We start from the raw sequence: 14,586 nt of genomic DNA, 5'->3' as shown, positions 1-14,586 counted from the left end.
GATTTTCCTGTTGGGGGCAAAACCTTTGAATGTTAAATCAGGTATATGGTTTTTGTTGATTCACATTATTACTGCAGCAAGATTAGCGTATGCGCAGGAGTGGAAAAATCAATATTTACCGATGCATTTGAAAATAATATATAAAATTAATGAGTATGCGGAATCAGATAGATTAACTAGATTGATCAATGGTAAAAAAGATTCAGAATTTTATAACAGTTGGAAATTATGGTACGATTGGGTCCAGAAAAGGTGGGATAGAATAGATATATGATGATGTATATATATGATGGCAAGTATGTATGTATAAAGGAATGACTTTATATTTATGGACAATGTACTCATATTACACCATGGTGGCAGGATTGTATATTTCATTTGTGTATTGGTGCATAGAATATATTAATAAAAATTATTTTTAAAAAAAGAAACTGAAACAGATGAATGGTTTGTAACTTAGTTACTTTGTGATCTCACTATATTTGACCAAACAGTGACATGTATGTTAGCCAAAGGAAGAATAAGCTAAGATTAATTGACTTAACAGACAGTATTACATATTTGACTAGGTGAAAGAAACAGAAGATTTCATGAGAATAAAAAGGAAACTGGCCCTTTGATTGAGAAGACAGTGAATTGGGCACATTTGGATTTTTTAAAAAAGTCTCACTCATTGCAGTATCTGCACATTCAGCCCATTGTTGAAAAAGGTTGATTGACTTGCCTCTCTCTGTTTTAGGGTCATGCCACTTCTTTCTTTGGTCCAGCCCTGGAACGATATTCTTCCTTCCAGGTACACAGTAGTGATGACATTCGACAGATCCAAAGCCTGGAAAATGGTGTTCTCTTTCTAACCAAAAACAACCTAAAATACATGTCAAGAGGTGGGCTCATAATCTTTGATTACCTGTAAGTACCTTCTATTTATAGGAGCTCTTGGATGATTGCAAGATACTTATAGTTTCTTTTCACCTCTTCTTTATATTCAGCAAGGGGTTTTAGCCTGCTTTCTAAAAAACCTTGAATGCAATTATTAGAAAAACCTCGTGCTGAATTGCATTTTCAAGCATGACAGAATTTAAGGCAAATCTAATTTAAAAGGATGTGCAAACTTTGTAAATCAGGGAACAGAACATTCCCACAAACTACTTCAATATTTCGTTTCTCTCTGAGCAATGCTAAGACTTGAGCAATGCTAGACTTAGTCTTGGAAATGTGTGCCATTCCAGAGGTTAGTTTAGCAGTTCTTGGAAGTGAATGGTGCACACCAGAAATGGATTAAGATTTTGTAAATGTATTTATCATATATTTATTATTATAACTTATGTATCGTTCTATTTCTAGAGACTCTGAGCAGCTTCTAGTATTATAAGATTAAAAACAAAAGTGATTATATAATCACTTTGAAAGAATTCAAGGATCTTTGACAACAATTTACTCAGAGGTATTTCTTAAGATTGTTACTATACAAATGAATTTAAAGGAGAAGATAGAAGAGAATACAACTGATAATCAGGCTGTTTTGGATATGGATTTAAAAATGACAGGCTACAAAAATGATGCTAACAAAGAAGTTATAAGGACTTGTAAATGAAACTGGCTGACGTTTTAATAGCTAGAAGAGACACTCAAATAATAAATCTAAAGATTGCCTTGAATGTGTGGATTTCAACTCAGAAAAGTGACTTGGACAAATTTTTTAGAAAAGGAAAACAAATTAGCTTTTGAGATATTACTTGAAAAAAATAAATATCAAGATTTTAAAAAGCAAAACAAAGGATTATAAAATTGGTTTATTCAATTAAGGTTAAATTATATATTTTTTTCAAGTAGCTTTTAATGGTTTTTTTCTTGACCAGGAATAAATGATGAGACTTTAATGAACTTTTATAGATAAGATACAGCAAGAAGAATTTTTGTTTCATGTTTCGAAAAAGTGATAAAAAAGGCAAGTGCTTGTGACAGAATTTCTGAGAGAAGATGAAGAGAAAATGATAAAAAATTAATTTGTGGAATATTATTTGAAGGGATTAAGTATCAAGATTTTCAATACATCATTGTTTCTGGTGGCTGTTAATGGAATTTTTGTTGACTAAAATTGAATGATGAGACTTTAAAGATTTGTTTACAGATATAAGATAAGGAACTAAGAGATTTTTTGGCTTTCTTTTTAAAGAAATGATTGTGTAAAGAAAAGGAAAAAAATATGAAATTGATTTATTTGTTTAAGGTTAATATACACATACACATAAATTCTGTTAATTTTTAATGCAGTTTTACTGATTAAAATTGAACAATGAGTATTATTTCTGATAGATAAAATATGAAATATAGAAGGAAGATACTTTTGGTTGAAAAATTGTTATATTTTTCTTAGCATTGATTTTTTTACCTTTGTGTTTTTAAAGTTCAATAATTTTTTTTTATTAAAAATAGATATTTAGGCACTGAATCATGATGTTGTTCTTCCATGAAATTGCATGTCCTTAGGATAAGACACATTTAGGAATTCTCCCCACAATTTTTGTCCTAGTCTCACCCTCTTTTTGTTCAGAACGCATCCATTTTATGGAGTTCAGCCTATAGTATACCATTTTTAATATATTATTAAAATAGTAAAATACAGTAAAGGTCCACATTGAATTATGATAATAAAGTGAAACAGGAATTAAGTATATTCCCATGATTAAATTAACCAAACATAACAAATAATAAACAATCCATATTTATTTATATTTCATATTTCTTAACTGTCCTCCGTACACTCTGGGCAGTGTATGTATGGTAAGTATAAATGTCTTTGTGAAATCACTTCATTTATTTAGTTTATTGAATCTGGATTGTATAATATTCAGTCTTTTTAGAGCAAAAGACTTTTCAAATGTAGAGAACAACTTCATATCAGGAAGTTGCCTTTCTTTCCAGTTAAATCTAATTATCCTCTTTGGTAAACTCCAAGTTTGATAAAACCAAAACTTTTTATAAGAGAAGAGATTCTATATTGTAGGAATCATGTAGTTTATCATGCAAAGATTGATTAGGGATTTTAGTCCACAAAATGTTGTTAATTGCTGACTGATGGAAAAGACAGAATCTCAGAACCATGATGTCGGCTTTTTCGTTTTATGCTTCTGATGCATTGCATGCCAGAGCCGATTATTTCCTATTTGAAAAATCCCATAGAAACTGTAGTTTATATTTCATAGTCTGTCTTTTCTCAGGAAGAATAAGGGTCAATATCTGTGTTGATGATCACAGGCGGTTTTGGGTTTGTTTGTTTTTTTTGGTGATGTAACATTGTCTATACTGTGTTTCCCTGAAAATAAGATCCTGTCTTATATTTTTTTGAACCCTTAAATAAGTGCTTGGCCTTATTGCCATGCACTCAAAAACCCGATTGGGCTTATTATCAGGGGATGTCTTATTTTGGGGGGGAAAGGGTATTTACTTAAAAAGGTATAAGAAAATCATGTGTGAATGGAAGATATCAATCAGATCTGGCCTCAACTGTTCCCTTTTTCTCCTGAAGCATGGATGAAAATGAGGACATGCACAGCCTTTTACTGACTGATCCTGGCACTTTGCTTGTTGGAGGCCTAACCAGCCATGTGATTGAAATAGACCTCAACACAGTGCAGGAAACCCAGAAGGTACCGTGTTGTTTTACTGTGGAATTGATCCTAAGAATCTCATATTGCTGCACAGCATGGGTTGATTAAACGCAGATATCTGGTGAAGGCAAGAAGAGTTTCTACTGAAATGTCAATTTCAGTATAAATAAACAAACTGTGAGTCTAAAGCAGAAGAGATACTGCTTAGCTCATGTTAGAGAGAGAGAGAGAATTCATTGAGAAATACTGTTCCCTCCCAGTGATAATTTTTTCAGACAGTATTGGTTCTTGTTATGACCAGTGGGAATACCAATACTTCTGCTCCCTCTCCCCCAAAGAGGTACTGTTGAAATAAAAATCATGTTCTGCTCACACAAATTTTGGGTATGTTAAATTAATTTGCATATTTCAAAACAAACTTGTTATCAGCGTTTCGAATGTTAAGAATAAGATCATAATACAAAATCACAATACAGATATGAAGAGAAGACAAAAGGGGTCACAATGGTAGTGTAGCAACATCCCTTTCCTGGCAGTCGGTGGATGTTTTGGTTAAAACATCGGGATCGGGATGCCTTGCGCACGGTCACTCATGCCCCAGTCACCTCCCGTATGGACTACTGTAATGCTCTCTACATGAGGCTCCCCTTGAAAAGCACCCGAAGGCTCCAACTGGTCCAGAATGTGGCCGCGCGGGTGATTATGGGCGCAACTCGTTGCGCCCATGTAACACCTCTCCTACGCGAGCTGCACTGGCTCCCGGTGGTCTTCCGGGTGCGATTCAAGGTGTTAGTTATCACCTTTAAAGCGCTCCATGGCTTAGGACCTGGGTACCTACGAGACCGTCTTTTGCCACCAATAGCCTCCCACCGACCAGTTCGTTCTCACAGGGAGGGACTACTCAGGGTACCGTCAGTCAAATTATGCCGACTGGCGACTCCCAGGGGGAGGGCCTTCTCTGTGAGGGCTCCAACCCTTTGGAATGAGCTGCCCCCTGAGATACGAAATATCCCTGATCTCCGTGCTTTCCGCCGTGCCCTCAAAACCCTGATGTTCCAACAGGCGGGGCTAAACATATGAACATGTGAATGTTTTTAAAATGTTATCTAATTTTAGGTTCTATTTAATTGGGCCAAACTATGTTATAATAATAATTTTAATTAGCAATTTTATGATGTTTGTGTATCTATATTTTTCTTGACTGTACACCACCTTGAGTCCTACGGGAGAAAGGCGGTATAGAAATATAATAATAAATAAATAAATAAATAAATAGGAACAACGGCTTAAATTTTCCCTGTCCAAGTTTTTTTTTTAACTCCAGCTTATATCTATATCTCTATCCATTTTAGTATTCGGTGGAAATTCCTGGAGTTACAATTATGAGGCAGTCCAACCGTTTCTTCTTTTGTGGTCACACATCAGGAAAGGTAATATCAACCTCTTTATTTCAACCCCTTGGCTTCCAATAGCTATAAGCAGCTCTCATATAATATATCTTAGGCTTTTTCATTAGGTTTCCCTGCGTGATCTCCGCACTTTTGCTGTAGAACATGAGTTTGATGCCTACTCAGGCAGTTTGTCCGATTTTGACGTCCATGGCAATCTGTTGGTGACGTGTGGCTTCTCCAGTCGAATGAACGGCCTAGCTTGTGATCGTTTCCTCAAGGTGTATGATTTACGCATGCTGCGAGCCATTACACCCCTGCAGGTCCATATTGATCCTCTGTTTCTTAAGTTTATTCCTACCTACACATCTCGCCTGGCCATCATCTCCCAGACAGGCAAGTAGCCAGCTGAATTGTCCACTGACCTCAAAATTTGATCGTCATTGTGCAGGAACTATAGAATTCCACCCATATTTCATCAAAACGTAACCCTAGAAAATAAGCGAAGTCATGTGGGGAATGTTATGTTAAAAATCCAGAGAGAATTCATTTCTTCTTTTGCTTTCTGTTCCAGGTCAATGTCAGTTCTGTGAACCTACGGGATTAGCCAATCCTGCTGACATATTTCATGTTAATACAGTGGGACAGCTAATAATGAGCTTTGATGTGTCATCCAGCAAACAAGCTATGGTTTTTGGAGACTCGGAAGGCTGTGTCCACTTGTGGGCTGATTCACCAGAGATCACCTTCAACGCCTACTCCCGGGAAACTGACTTTGCCTTACCTTGCATTGTGGATACCTTACCCCACCTTGACTGGAACCAAGATCTCATGCCCTTGTCACTTATACCTGTACCTCTGACCACTGAGTCGTTGCTGTCTGACTGGCCTGCGGCCACTTCTATCCCGGCACCCAGGTATTTCTTCAATCTAGGAGTGGTAAGAAGAGGATGCAAGCTGTGTGAAAGTAGCATCATTTGAGATGGGAAGTTTGGTGGTATAATCCTCACTGTTTGGGGAGCATAGCATTAAAAGGAATGATTAAAGAGATTTTAAAAATGATTGAATGATTGCCTATTTTGCAGACGAGCTCCACCTGTTGATCCAGATATCCTTCGGACCATGAAGAAAGTTGGCTTCATTGGATATGCTCCAAACCCTAGGACCAAGCTCCGGAATCAGGTAACAAATTTGGGACCTGCTCATTTTATGTGGGGGGCTATAAGTAAATAGGATTAATGACTGCCTCATAAGAGCTTGCCGTTTATAGTTAGGTGGGGAATCCTACAAATACTACTGAATTAACGCTCCCAAATTTCCATACCATGGACCACAGTGGCTCAGGTTGTTGAAAATTAGGAATCAGAGATATCTGATGTGTAAAGGTCTTTTTCTCTGGCTGAGTCTGGAGTTAACATTATTGCAAAAAGTGTGGCATTGATGTGTGGTTTGGAGCCAGATGGAAGGAGAAAGGAACAGCCATATGGATTTTGGGGTTGAAGGGTTTGTTATTTTCAACTATATCTGATTGCTTTTGTGCATCTGCTTTGTTTTGGCGTTGCAAAATGTAAAATAGGGAAAGATAAGTGGACAAACTGAAAACGAGCCTGTTCCTCTTTTCTGCAGATTCCCTACCGATTAAAGGAGCTTGACAACGAATTTGATAATTTCAGTCAAGTCCCTGAATCCCCCATAGGAAGAGAAGAGGAACCGCGGATCTATATGGTGGCAAAGAAATACAGGAAGGTGCATTTTTAAGTGCTTCTCAGAATCTTCACCTTTTTCTTTAGAGAAAGGTTTAAATATACTCAAGAGTGCAGAGGTAGAAAAAAATTAAAATACCTATCTTTTGCACCATACCTTATAAGTCTCAACCCCATCTGGGGGAAAAAAAATGCTGAGCTTCCTTCGTTAGATTATTATTATTTTTGAGCTGGGGAATAAGAAAAGCTAATGTTGAAATCTAAGGTTACTATGGTAATATCACAAGCATAATGTTGAAACGGGGATTATGATCTGAGAATTTTCTTGAATTAGGATCTTTTTGCAAGGCACTGTAGGGAAATTTATGTGAAAGAGAAAATAGTATTTAAGACCTCTGACTTACGATGTTTTGCTAAATTCGACTACTGCAATGCTCTCTACCTGGGGCTGCCCATGAAGACCACCCGTAGGCTTCAGCTGGTGCAGAATGCGGCCGCGTGGGTTGTTGCGGGAGGGACCCGATACTCCCATATTACACCACTCCTGCGCAGCTTGCATTGGTTGCCGGTTGCCCTCCAGGTGAGATTCAAGGTGCTGGTCTTAACCCATAAAGCCCTTCATGGCTTAGGTCCAGGCTATTTGTTGGACGACCTGCAACCAGCATCAATTTCCCATCGCCCGATACGCTCTCACAGAGAGGGCCTACTCAGGGTGCCGTCGGCCAGACAATGTCGGCTGGCGACACCCAGGGGCAGAGCCTTCTCTGTGAGTGCCCCCACCCTTTGGAATCAACTTCCCTTGGAGCTCCGGTTGGCCTCTGACCTTTGTACCTTCCGCCGTGAATTAAAAACCTGGCTATTTATGTCCCCCGGCTTGGACTGATGGGGTAGTATTTTTTAATTTTTAAAATACTTTTTTGATTTCTTTATGTATATTTGTTGGTTTTAATAGTCGCTTGGTTGATTGTCGTTGTGAGCCGCCCTGAGTCCTCAAATAAATAAATAAATAAATAAATAAATAAATAAATAAATAAATAAATAAGTTACCATAGGTGTACTGTCCTTGTGGCTTTATAAGATTGTCACACCAGAACATTTTTTTTTTTTTGGCTTGTCTTATTTAGGTCACAATAAAATATTCCAAGCTGGGCCTGGAAGATTTTGACTTCAAACATTACAATAAGACCCTCTTTGCTGGTCTTGAGCCCCACATTCCAAACGCTTACTGCAATTGCATGATCCAGGTAAGCACAGTGTTGTTTCTTATTTGTGACATGCCTATGCTACATTCCTTTTCCTCCCATAATGGTATGTTTTCCGATCGTCTCTTTATAGGTTCTTTATTTCTTAGAGCCTGTGCGCTGTTTGGTCCAGAATCATTTATGCCAGAAGGAATTCTGCCTCAGCTGTGAGCTGGGTTTTTTATTCCACATGCTGGATTTGTCCAGGGGAGACCCTTGTCAGGTAAAAATAAACAAATCTTCATGTTCATCAGATCTTTCCATGGTAGAGAGGAGCAAACAGAACCTTTGGCGTTTTGATCAAAAAGTTATTTAGAAGACAACACAAGAAACTTCTTTCAAAACAGCATCAAGTCTAGGGTTGTATTAAGCTTTCTGGGCAAGGATGATGATTAATGGCCAGAAACCAAGTTTACCAAAGTTTAGGACCAATTGTTCATCAGTTGGTTTATACTTATTGATAACTGAATATGATGGGACACAGCTGGGAAGAGTTGATTTGATAGAGGCATAGTGTGTTAGAGCAATCCCAGGTGGAAGCTTTCTATCTGGGAGCGGCAATTCTTTGACATCTGTCAAGCAGCAGAGCTACAGGGCAGAATAGAGATTTATGGCTTCTGTAAGACAAACAATGATACATGTTAATTTTGTCAAAATGTGAATGTTTCAGGCATGGCAATTGGTTAGAAGAATTATACACCATTGCTAGGAGACATCTACACTTGAGTTTCACTTTCACTTGATATTGGTTTGTTTATATGTGGGCTTTGCCCATATTTACATTTTCCTTTGTTTTGACTTTGCCAATATTTGCATTTACTGTACCTCTTAGTCTTCAAGCAATATGATAAAATTTGGGGGTTTGTGCCGTTCATAACTTCAGATGTTTTTCTTTTTTTTTATCTGATCAATTTTGTAGTTGTCCATTTGATCCTGTTCTGTGAGTTGTTGCACCTTTTTATTAATTCACTTAGCATAGTAACATTTATAAGACTTAAAATTGTATACATACATGCCCTTCATGCTGTTGCCTTTTGGGCTAAGTGTGTTCTGCAAAACACAAAAGGAATAAGAAACAGTAATTCAAAACAGTAAAAACACGAAATAAGAAAACTAAACATTGCTAAACCTGATTTATAACACATCATGCACTGTAGCTCTCCGTACCTTTCTTTCCTTGCAAACCACTGTTCTTTCTACCATGTCCATATACTGCCCATTTTTCTTCAAACTTCTCTGAAAAGAAGAAGATAAAGTTATCATTGGATAGAGTCGTTTTTCTATCCAATGATAACTTTCTCGGTCTTCTTCTCAATTCATTTGTTCTTTCTTGATATACATCCTTGAGATGGCCCTCACTCTCACAGAGCGGTGAAGACCTGGACCTTCACCTAAGCTTTTGGCAAGGTGAGACATTTTGCTTATTCCATATGGGCTTGTCGTGCTTACCATTTTTTCTTTTATTGGTTTTATTGTAATTTGTTCGTTTGTTACGAGCCACCCAGAATTGTTGAGAATCAGGCAGAATGTAAGTTTAATACATTATTACACATGTGAAATCACAACTACTACTTTTTTAGCTGGTGTGGGTGTTCATACACATTATGTTGTTCCCTAGAACCTAGGATGTCAAAATGTATCAGCGTAGTATATGTGCAGATCCAAGCAGTGTGGTCTTTTGTAATCAACAGATGGAAATTTTGTCAATGCGTCCAGTATTTTTTGACCCAGTAGTGCCAATAAGCACTAGCACCACTAGGGCCAGTTTATGCCACAATCTTTCAAATTCAATTGTCAGATCTTGATACTTTGTGATCTTATCTATGTCTTCTATTATCTTGTACTGTTGCCGCATCAATTATTCAGTTTCTTCTTTTCAACCACAGTTAAATCTGGTGTCTTATTAGTCAAGACTTTTTTTTTTTGTATTCGGAAACCCTGCACTATTTTCAGCTTTTTTTTTTTTCATTTATATGTTACCACCAATTTTTCATTTTTGGCTCATGATAATTTTTACAGATGTTCCAATGAATCACTTTAGCAACTGTGTTATGTTGTTTATAATCAGTTTGTGTAATCTTTTTGCATGAACTGAGTATGTAGTCTGCTGTTTCTTCTACTTTGCATAATCTGGTCTTTGAATCATCTGGCAATTTTTCAATTCTGACCTTGATTGTACTCGTTTGAATTGCTTGTTTTTGCAGAGCCAAATTCAAACCTTCAGTAATATTCCAGGTGTAAGATATTTATTTATTTATTTATTTATTATATTTCTATAACGCCTTTCTCCCGTAGGACTCAAGGCGGTGTACAGTCAAGAAAAATATAGACACACAAACATCATAAAATTGCTAATTAAAATTGTTACTTAGTTTGGTCAATTAAATAAAACCCAGAATTAGATAACATTTAAAAAATCATTTGAATGTTTGTATGTTTAGCCCTGCCTGTTGGAACATCAGGGTCTTGAGGGCACGGCGGAAAGCACGGAGATCAGGGATATTCCGTATTTATTTATTTATTTATTTATTTATTTATTTATTTATATTGGATTTCTATCTCTGGGGGCAGTTCATTCCAAAGGGTTGGAGCCCCCACAGAGAAGGCCCTCCCCCTGGGAGTCGCCAGTCGGCATAATTTGACTGACGGTACCCTGAGTAGTCCCTCCCTGTGAGAACGAACTGGTCGGTGGGAGGCTATTGGTGGCAAAAGACGGTCTCGTAGGTACCCAGGTCCTAAGCCATGGAGCGCTTTAAAGGTGATAACTAACACCTTGAATCGCACCCGGAAGACCACCGGGAGCCAGTGCAGCTCGCGTAGGAGAGGTGTTACATGGGCGTAATGAGCTGCGCCCATAATCACCCGTGCGGCTACGTTCTGGACCAGTTGGAGCTTCTGGGTGCTTTTCAAGGGGAGCCTCATGTAGAGAGCATTACAGTAGTCCATACGGGAGGTAACTAGGGCATGAGTGACCGTGCGCAAGGCATCCCGATCCAGAAAGGGACGCAACTGGCGGATCAGGCGAACCTGATAAAAGGCACCCCTGGCCACGGCCGTCAAATGATCTTCTAAAGATAACCGTGGATCCAGGAGGACACCCAAGTTGCGGGCCCTCTCTGTGGGGAGCAAGATCTCATCCCCTATTGTCAGTGATGGTACCAGCTGACTATACCGGGACGCCGGAAGCCACAGCCACTCGGTCTTGGAGGGGTTGAGTCTGAGCTTGTTTCTCCCCATCCAGATCCGTACGGCCTCCAGGCAACGGGACATCACAGCAAGGGCATCATTGGGGTGGTCTGGGGTGGAGATGTATAACTGTGTGTCATCAGCATACTGATGAACACTCACCCCAAAACCACGGATGATCTCACCTAGCGGTTTTACATAAATGTTGAACAGAAGGGGTGAGAGGACTGACCCTTGCGGCACCCCACAAATAAGGTGCCTCGAGGTCGACCTCTGCCCCCCTGCCAACACAAACTGCGAACGGTCAGAGAGGAAGGAGGAGAACCACCGAAGAACGCTGCCCCCTATTCCTAACCCCTCCAGCCGGTGCAGTAAGATACCATGGTCGATGGTATCAAAAGCCGCTGAGAGATCTAATAGGACCAGGATAGAGGAGCAACCTCTGTCCCGAGCCCTCCAGAGATCATCCACCAATGCGACCAATGCCGTTTCTGTGCTGTATCGTGACCTGAAGCCCGACTGGAACGGATCCAGATAGACAACTTCATCCAGGTATCGGGGTAGTTGTTGCGCCACCACACTCTCAACAACCTTCGCAACAAAGCGAAGATTGGAGACTGGACAATAATTTGATAATATAGCCGGGTCCAGGGAAGGCTTCTTGAGGAGGGGCTTCACAACCGCCTCTTTCAAGGCGGCGGGAAAGACACCCTCACTCAAAGAAGCATTTATAATCCCCTGGAGCCAGCCTCGTGTAACCTCCCGGGAGGCCAGTACCAACCAGGAGGGACACGGGTCCAATAAACATGTGGCAGCGTTAAGCTTGCCCAGAATCCTGTCCACGTCCTCAGGAGCCACAGAGTCAAACTCTTCCCAGATAACGCTCTCAAGACCTGCCCCCGTCTCCTCCCCTGGATCTACCCAATCGGAGTCCAGGCCTTCCCGAATCTGAGCGACTTTATCATGCAGGAATTGTACAAAATCCTCAGCTCGACCCTTTAAGGGATCTTCCCGTACCCCCACCTGAAGTAGGGAGCGGGTCACCCTAAACAGCGCAGCTGGGCGGTTCTCTGCAGATGCAATAAGAGCGGAGAAGTAGCTAGACTTCGCCGCTTTTATCGCCACTAGGTAGATCTTAATATAAGATCTCACCTGTGTTCGGTCAGATTCAGATCGGCTTGTCCTCCAATCACTCTCCAGGCGTCTTTTCCGACGCTTCATCTCTCTCAGCTCCTCAGAAAACCAAGGAGATAGACGAGATCGGCATCGGGTCAGAGGCTGCAAAGGCACGACGCGGTCCAAGGCCCCAGTAGCCGCCCTGTCCCAGGCGACCACCAGGTCCTCAGTCGAGTCGTGAGCCAGAGTCTCAGGAAATGGCCCAAGCTCCATCAGGAACCTTTCGGGGTCCATCAGGCGCCTGGGACGGAACCATTTGGTTGGTTCCGTCTCCCTGCGGTGGGTGGAAGTGACTTGAAAGTCCATGTGAAGGAGAGAATGATCAGACCATGACAAGGGCTTGATGTCTATATCCCCTATTCTTAGATCATTCAGCCACTGATCAGAGATAAAAATCAAGTCCAGAGTGTGATTCCCCAAGTGGGTGGGGCCTTGAACTACCTGGGTCAGGCCCATGGCCGTCATGGAAGCCATGAACTCCCGAGCCGTCTCCGACATCTCACCAGCAGATGGCAGGTTAAAATCCCCCATAACAATAAGTCTGGGGGTTTCCACCGCCACCCCGGCTATAATGTCGAGCAGCTCAGGCAGGACCGCTGTTACGTGGCAGGGAGCCAGGTACGCAATCAGTAGGCCCATCTGAATCCCCTGACCCCACTTCACAAGGAGGGACTCACATCCGGCTATCTGAGGAACAGAGGCCTCCCTCGGGCAAAGACTTTCTCTAATGATTGCTGCCACTCCCCCACCCCTTCCCTGAGTCCTTGGCTGATGGAATGCACGAAAACCTGGCGGGCACATTTCCACAAGGGGAACTCCTCCCTCCTGGCCTAACCAGGTCTCCGTAATCCCTGCCAGGTCAGCACCCCCCTGGTTTATTGCCAGGTTTTATCTTTATCCATTTTCCCCTCAGTCTTTTGTGGGAATTGCCTGTGTAATGTTTTTCTTGCCAGCATTCTGTTCACATTTTTCTCACTCTTTGGATGTATTCTTTACTAATCATATTTTTAACTCACCCATGCTTGATGTTATTCAACTTTAAAATACCCAGAGATTTGCAGACTTCATCCTGATGGCTTCTGATTGTTTGGTCATTCGGCATTTCGGTTCCATTACTGTTTGTGATTTTACCCCAGTTTATTGCAACTATAGCATACTTCTCTAGGCCAAATTCCATTTCATAGGTTTTGACAAAGTGCCCATCGTGGTTATGGTCCATTGGAGCTTTTGGATAATGCTATCCATGAGGAAGATGTTGCCAAGGATACCACCCACAGATAGCATTCCTTGCAAACAGAAAGGACAGTACCGCTGCCAGTCAATTTGGGCCTATTTTGCCTAATGCTCCATAGGTGCAATTGAAGCCTTGTTTTCTCTCAAGCACACTAATATTCTATGCGAGCAAGGATCTCTAATTTAGAAAGGGTCTGCAAACCAACATATTGTAGCCTGCACTCTATCAATTTGGAAGGACCATGTAGCATACTCACACACATACTAAACTTACTCATTTTCTTTCTCAAAATACTGTTAAGAAGCCAATTTGGAGTAATGTTAAGGCATCAGGTTAGAAATGGGAGACCATGAGTTCTAGGCCTGCCTGCACAAAGCCAGCTGAGTATCCTTGGGCCAGTCACTCTCTCCCAATCCTAGGAACCAGAGAAGGGCAAACTACTTCCAAAATCTTGCCAAGAAAATTGCAAGGAGTTGTCCAGGCAGTTGCCAGGAGTCAACATTGACTCGAAGGTACCAAAAAAGAAAAAAAAGGAACATGTTAACTTTATCCTGAACCAGTTTTGATTCACTTAAATACTGAGGACTTCATCAAGTGTTTCTTCTTGCCTCTGTCACTGAATCTTTTTTTTTTTTTTTTTGGTCTCATATTTGTTCTTTCTCCTCCCCTCTCCCATCATCCCCAATTATTCAGCATCACAGTGCAAGTAGTTCTCAAGTTGCTACCAGAATTGAGCCTGGAATTTTGGTCATAAATCATTGTAGTCATTAGTCAGGTCACTTACATGACTAATCCCAATTTACAACTGTTTTTACTATGGTCGCTAAGTTATCACCACAGTTGTAAGGTGAATCACGTCATGAAACATAACCCAATTTGTCCAAGTGGGTTTTGGTTTTTTTTGCCAGAAAACAGCGAAAATATGTTGCAAAATGTGATTGTGTAGGATGCTGCGACTAATAACAAGCCCAATTCCCAAAATGCAATTCCATAATCACAGGAATGGTGCGACAGTTGTAATTTCAAGGGCAGATTGTAGCTAGCTTT

The 14,586-nt window shown here is 40.5% G+C and overlaps 1 protein-coding gene across 3 annotated transcripts in view; it reads left to right on the top strand.

Moving 5' to 3' along the window:
- The window catches only part of PAN2 (poly(A) specific ribonuclease subunit PAN2), a 42,455-nt gene that overhangs the window by 8,912 nt on the left and 18,957 nt on the right, over positions 1–14,586 (top strand). For all 3 annotated transcript variants that reach the window (XM_034412363.3, XM_034412364.3, XM_034412365.3), the window contains exons 3-11: positions 740–909; positions 3,530–3,650; positions 4,964–5,041; positions 5,128–5,395; positions 5,574–5,916; positions 6,085–6,181; positions 6,626–6,745; positions 7,827–7,946; positions 8,038–8,166. In XM_034412363.3, coding sequence (XP_034268254.2) covers positions 740–909; positions 3,530–3,650; positions 4,964–5,041; positions 5,128–5,395; positions 5,574–5,916; positions 6,085–6,181; positions 6,626–6,745; positions 7,827–7,946; positions 8,038–8,166 — 1,446 coding nt within the window. The remainder of the gene's footprint in view (positions 1–739; positions 910–3,529; positions 3,651–4,963; positions 5,042–5,127; positions 5,396–5,573; positions 5,917–6,084; positions 6,182–6,625; positions 6,746–7,826; positions 7,947–8,037; positions 8,167–14,586) is intronic.

This window comes from Pantherophis guttatus, chromosome 2 (genome assembly GCF_059756535.1).
Source record: "Pantherophis guttatus breed Tessera chromosome 2, ASM5975653v1, whole genome shotgun sequence".
NCBI classification, from domain to species: Eukaryota; Metazoa; Chordata; class Lepidosauria; order Squamata; family Colubridae; genus Pantherophis; species Pantherophis guttatus.
This window is presented reverse-complemented; position numbering and strand designations above follow the sequence as displayed.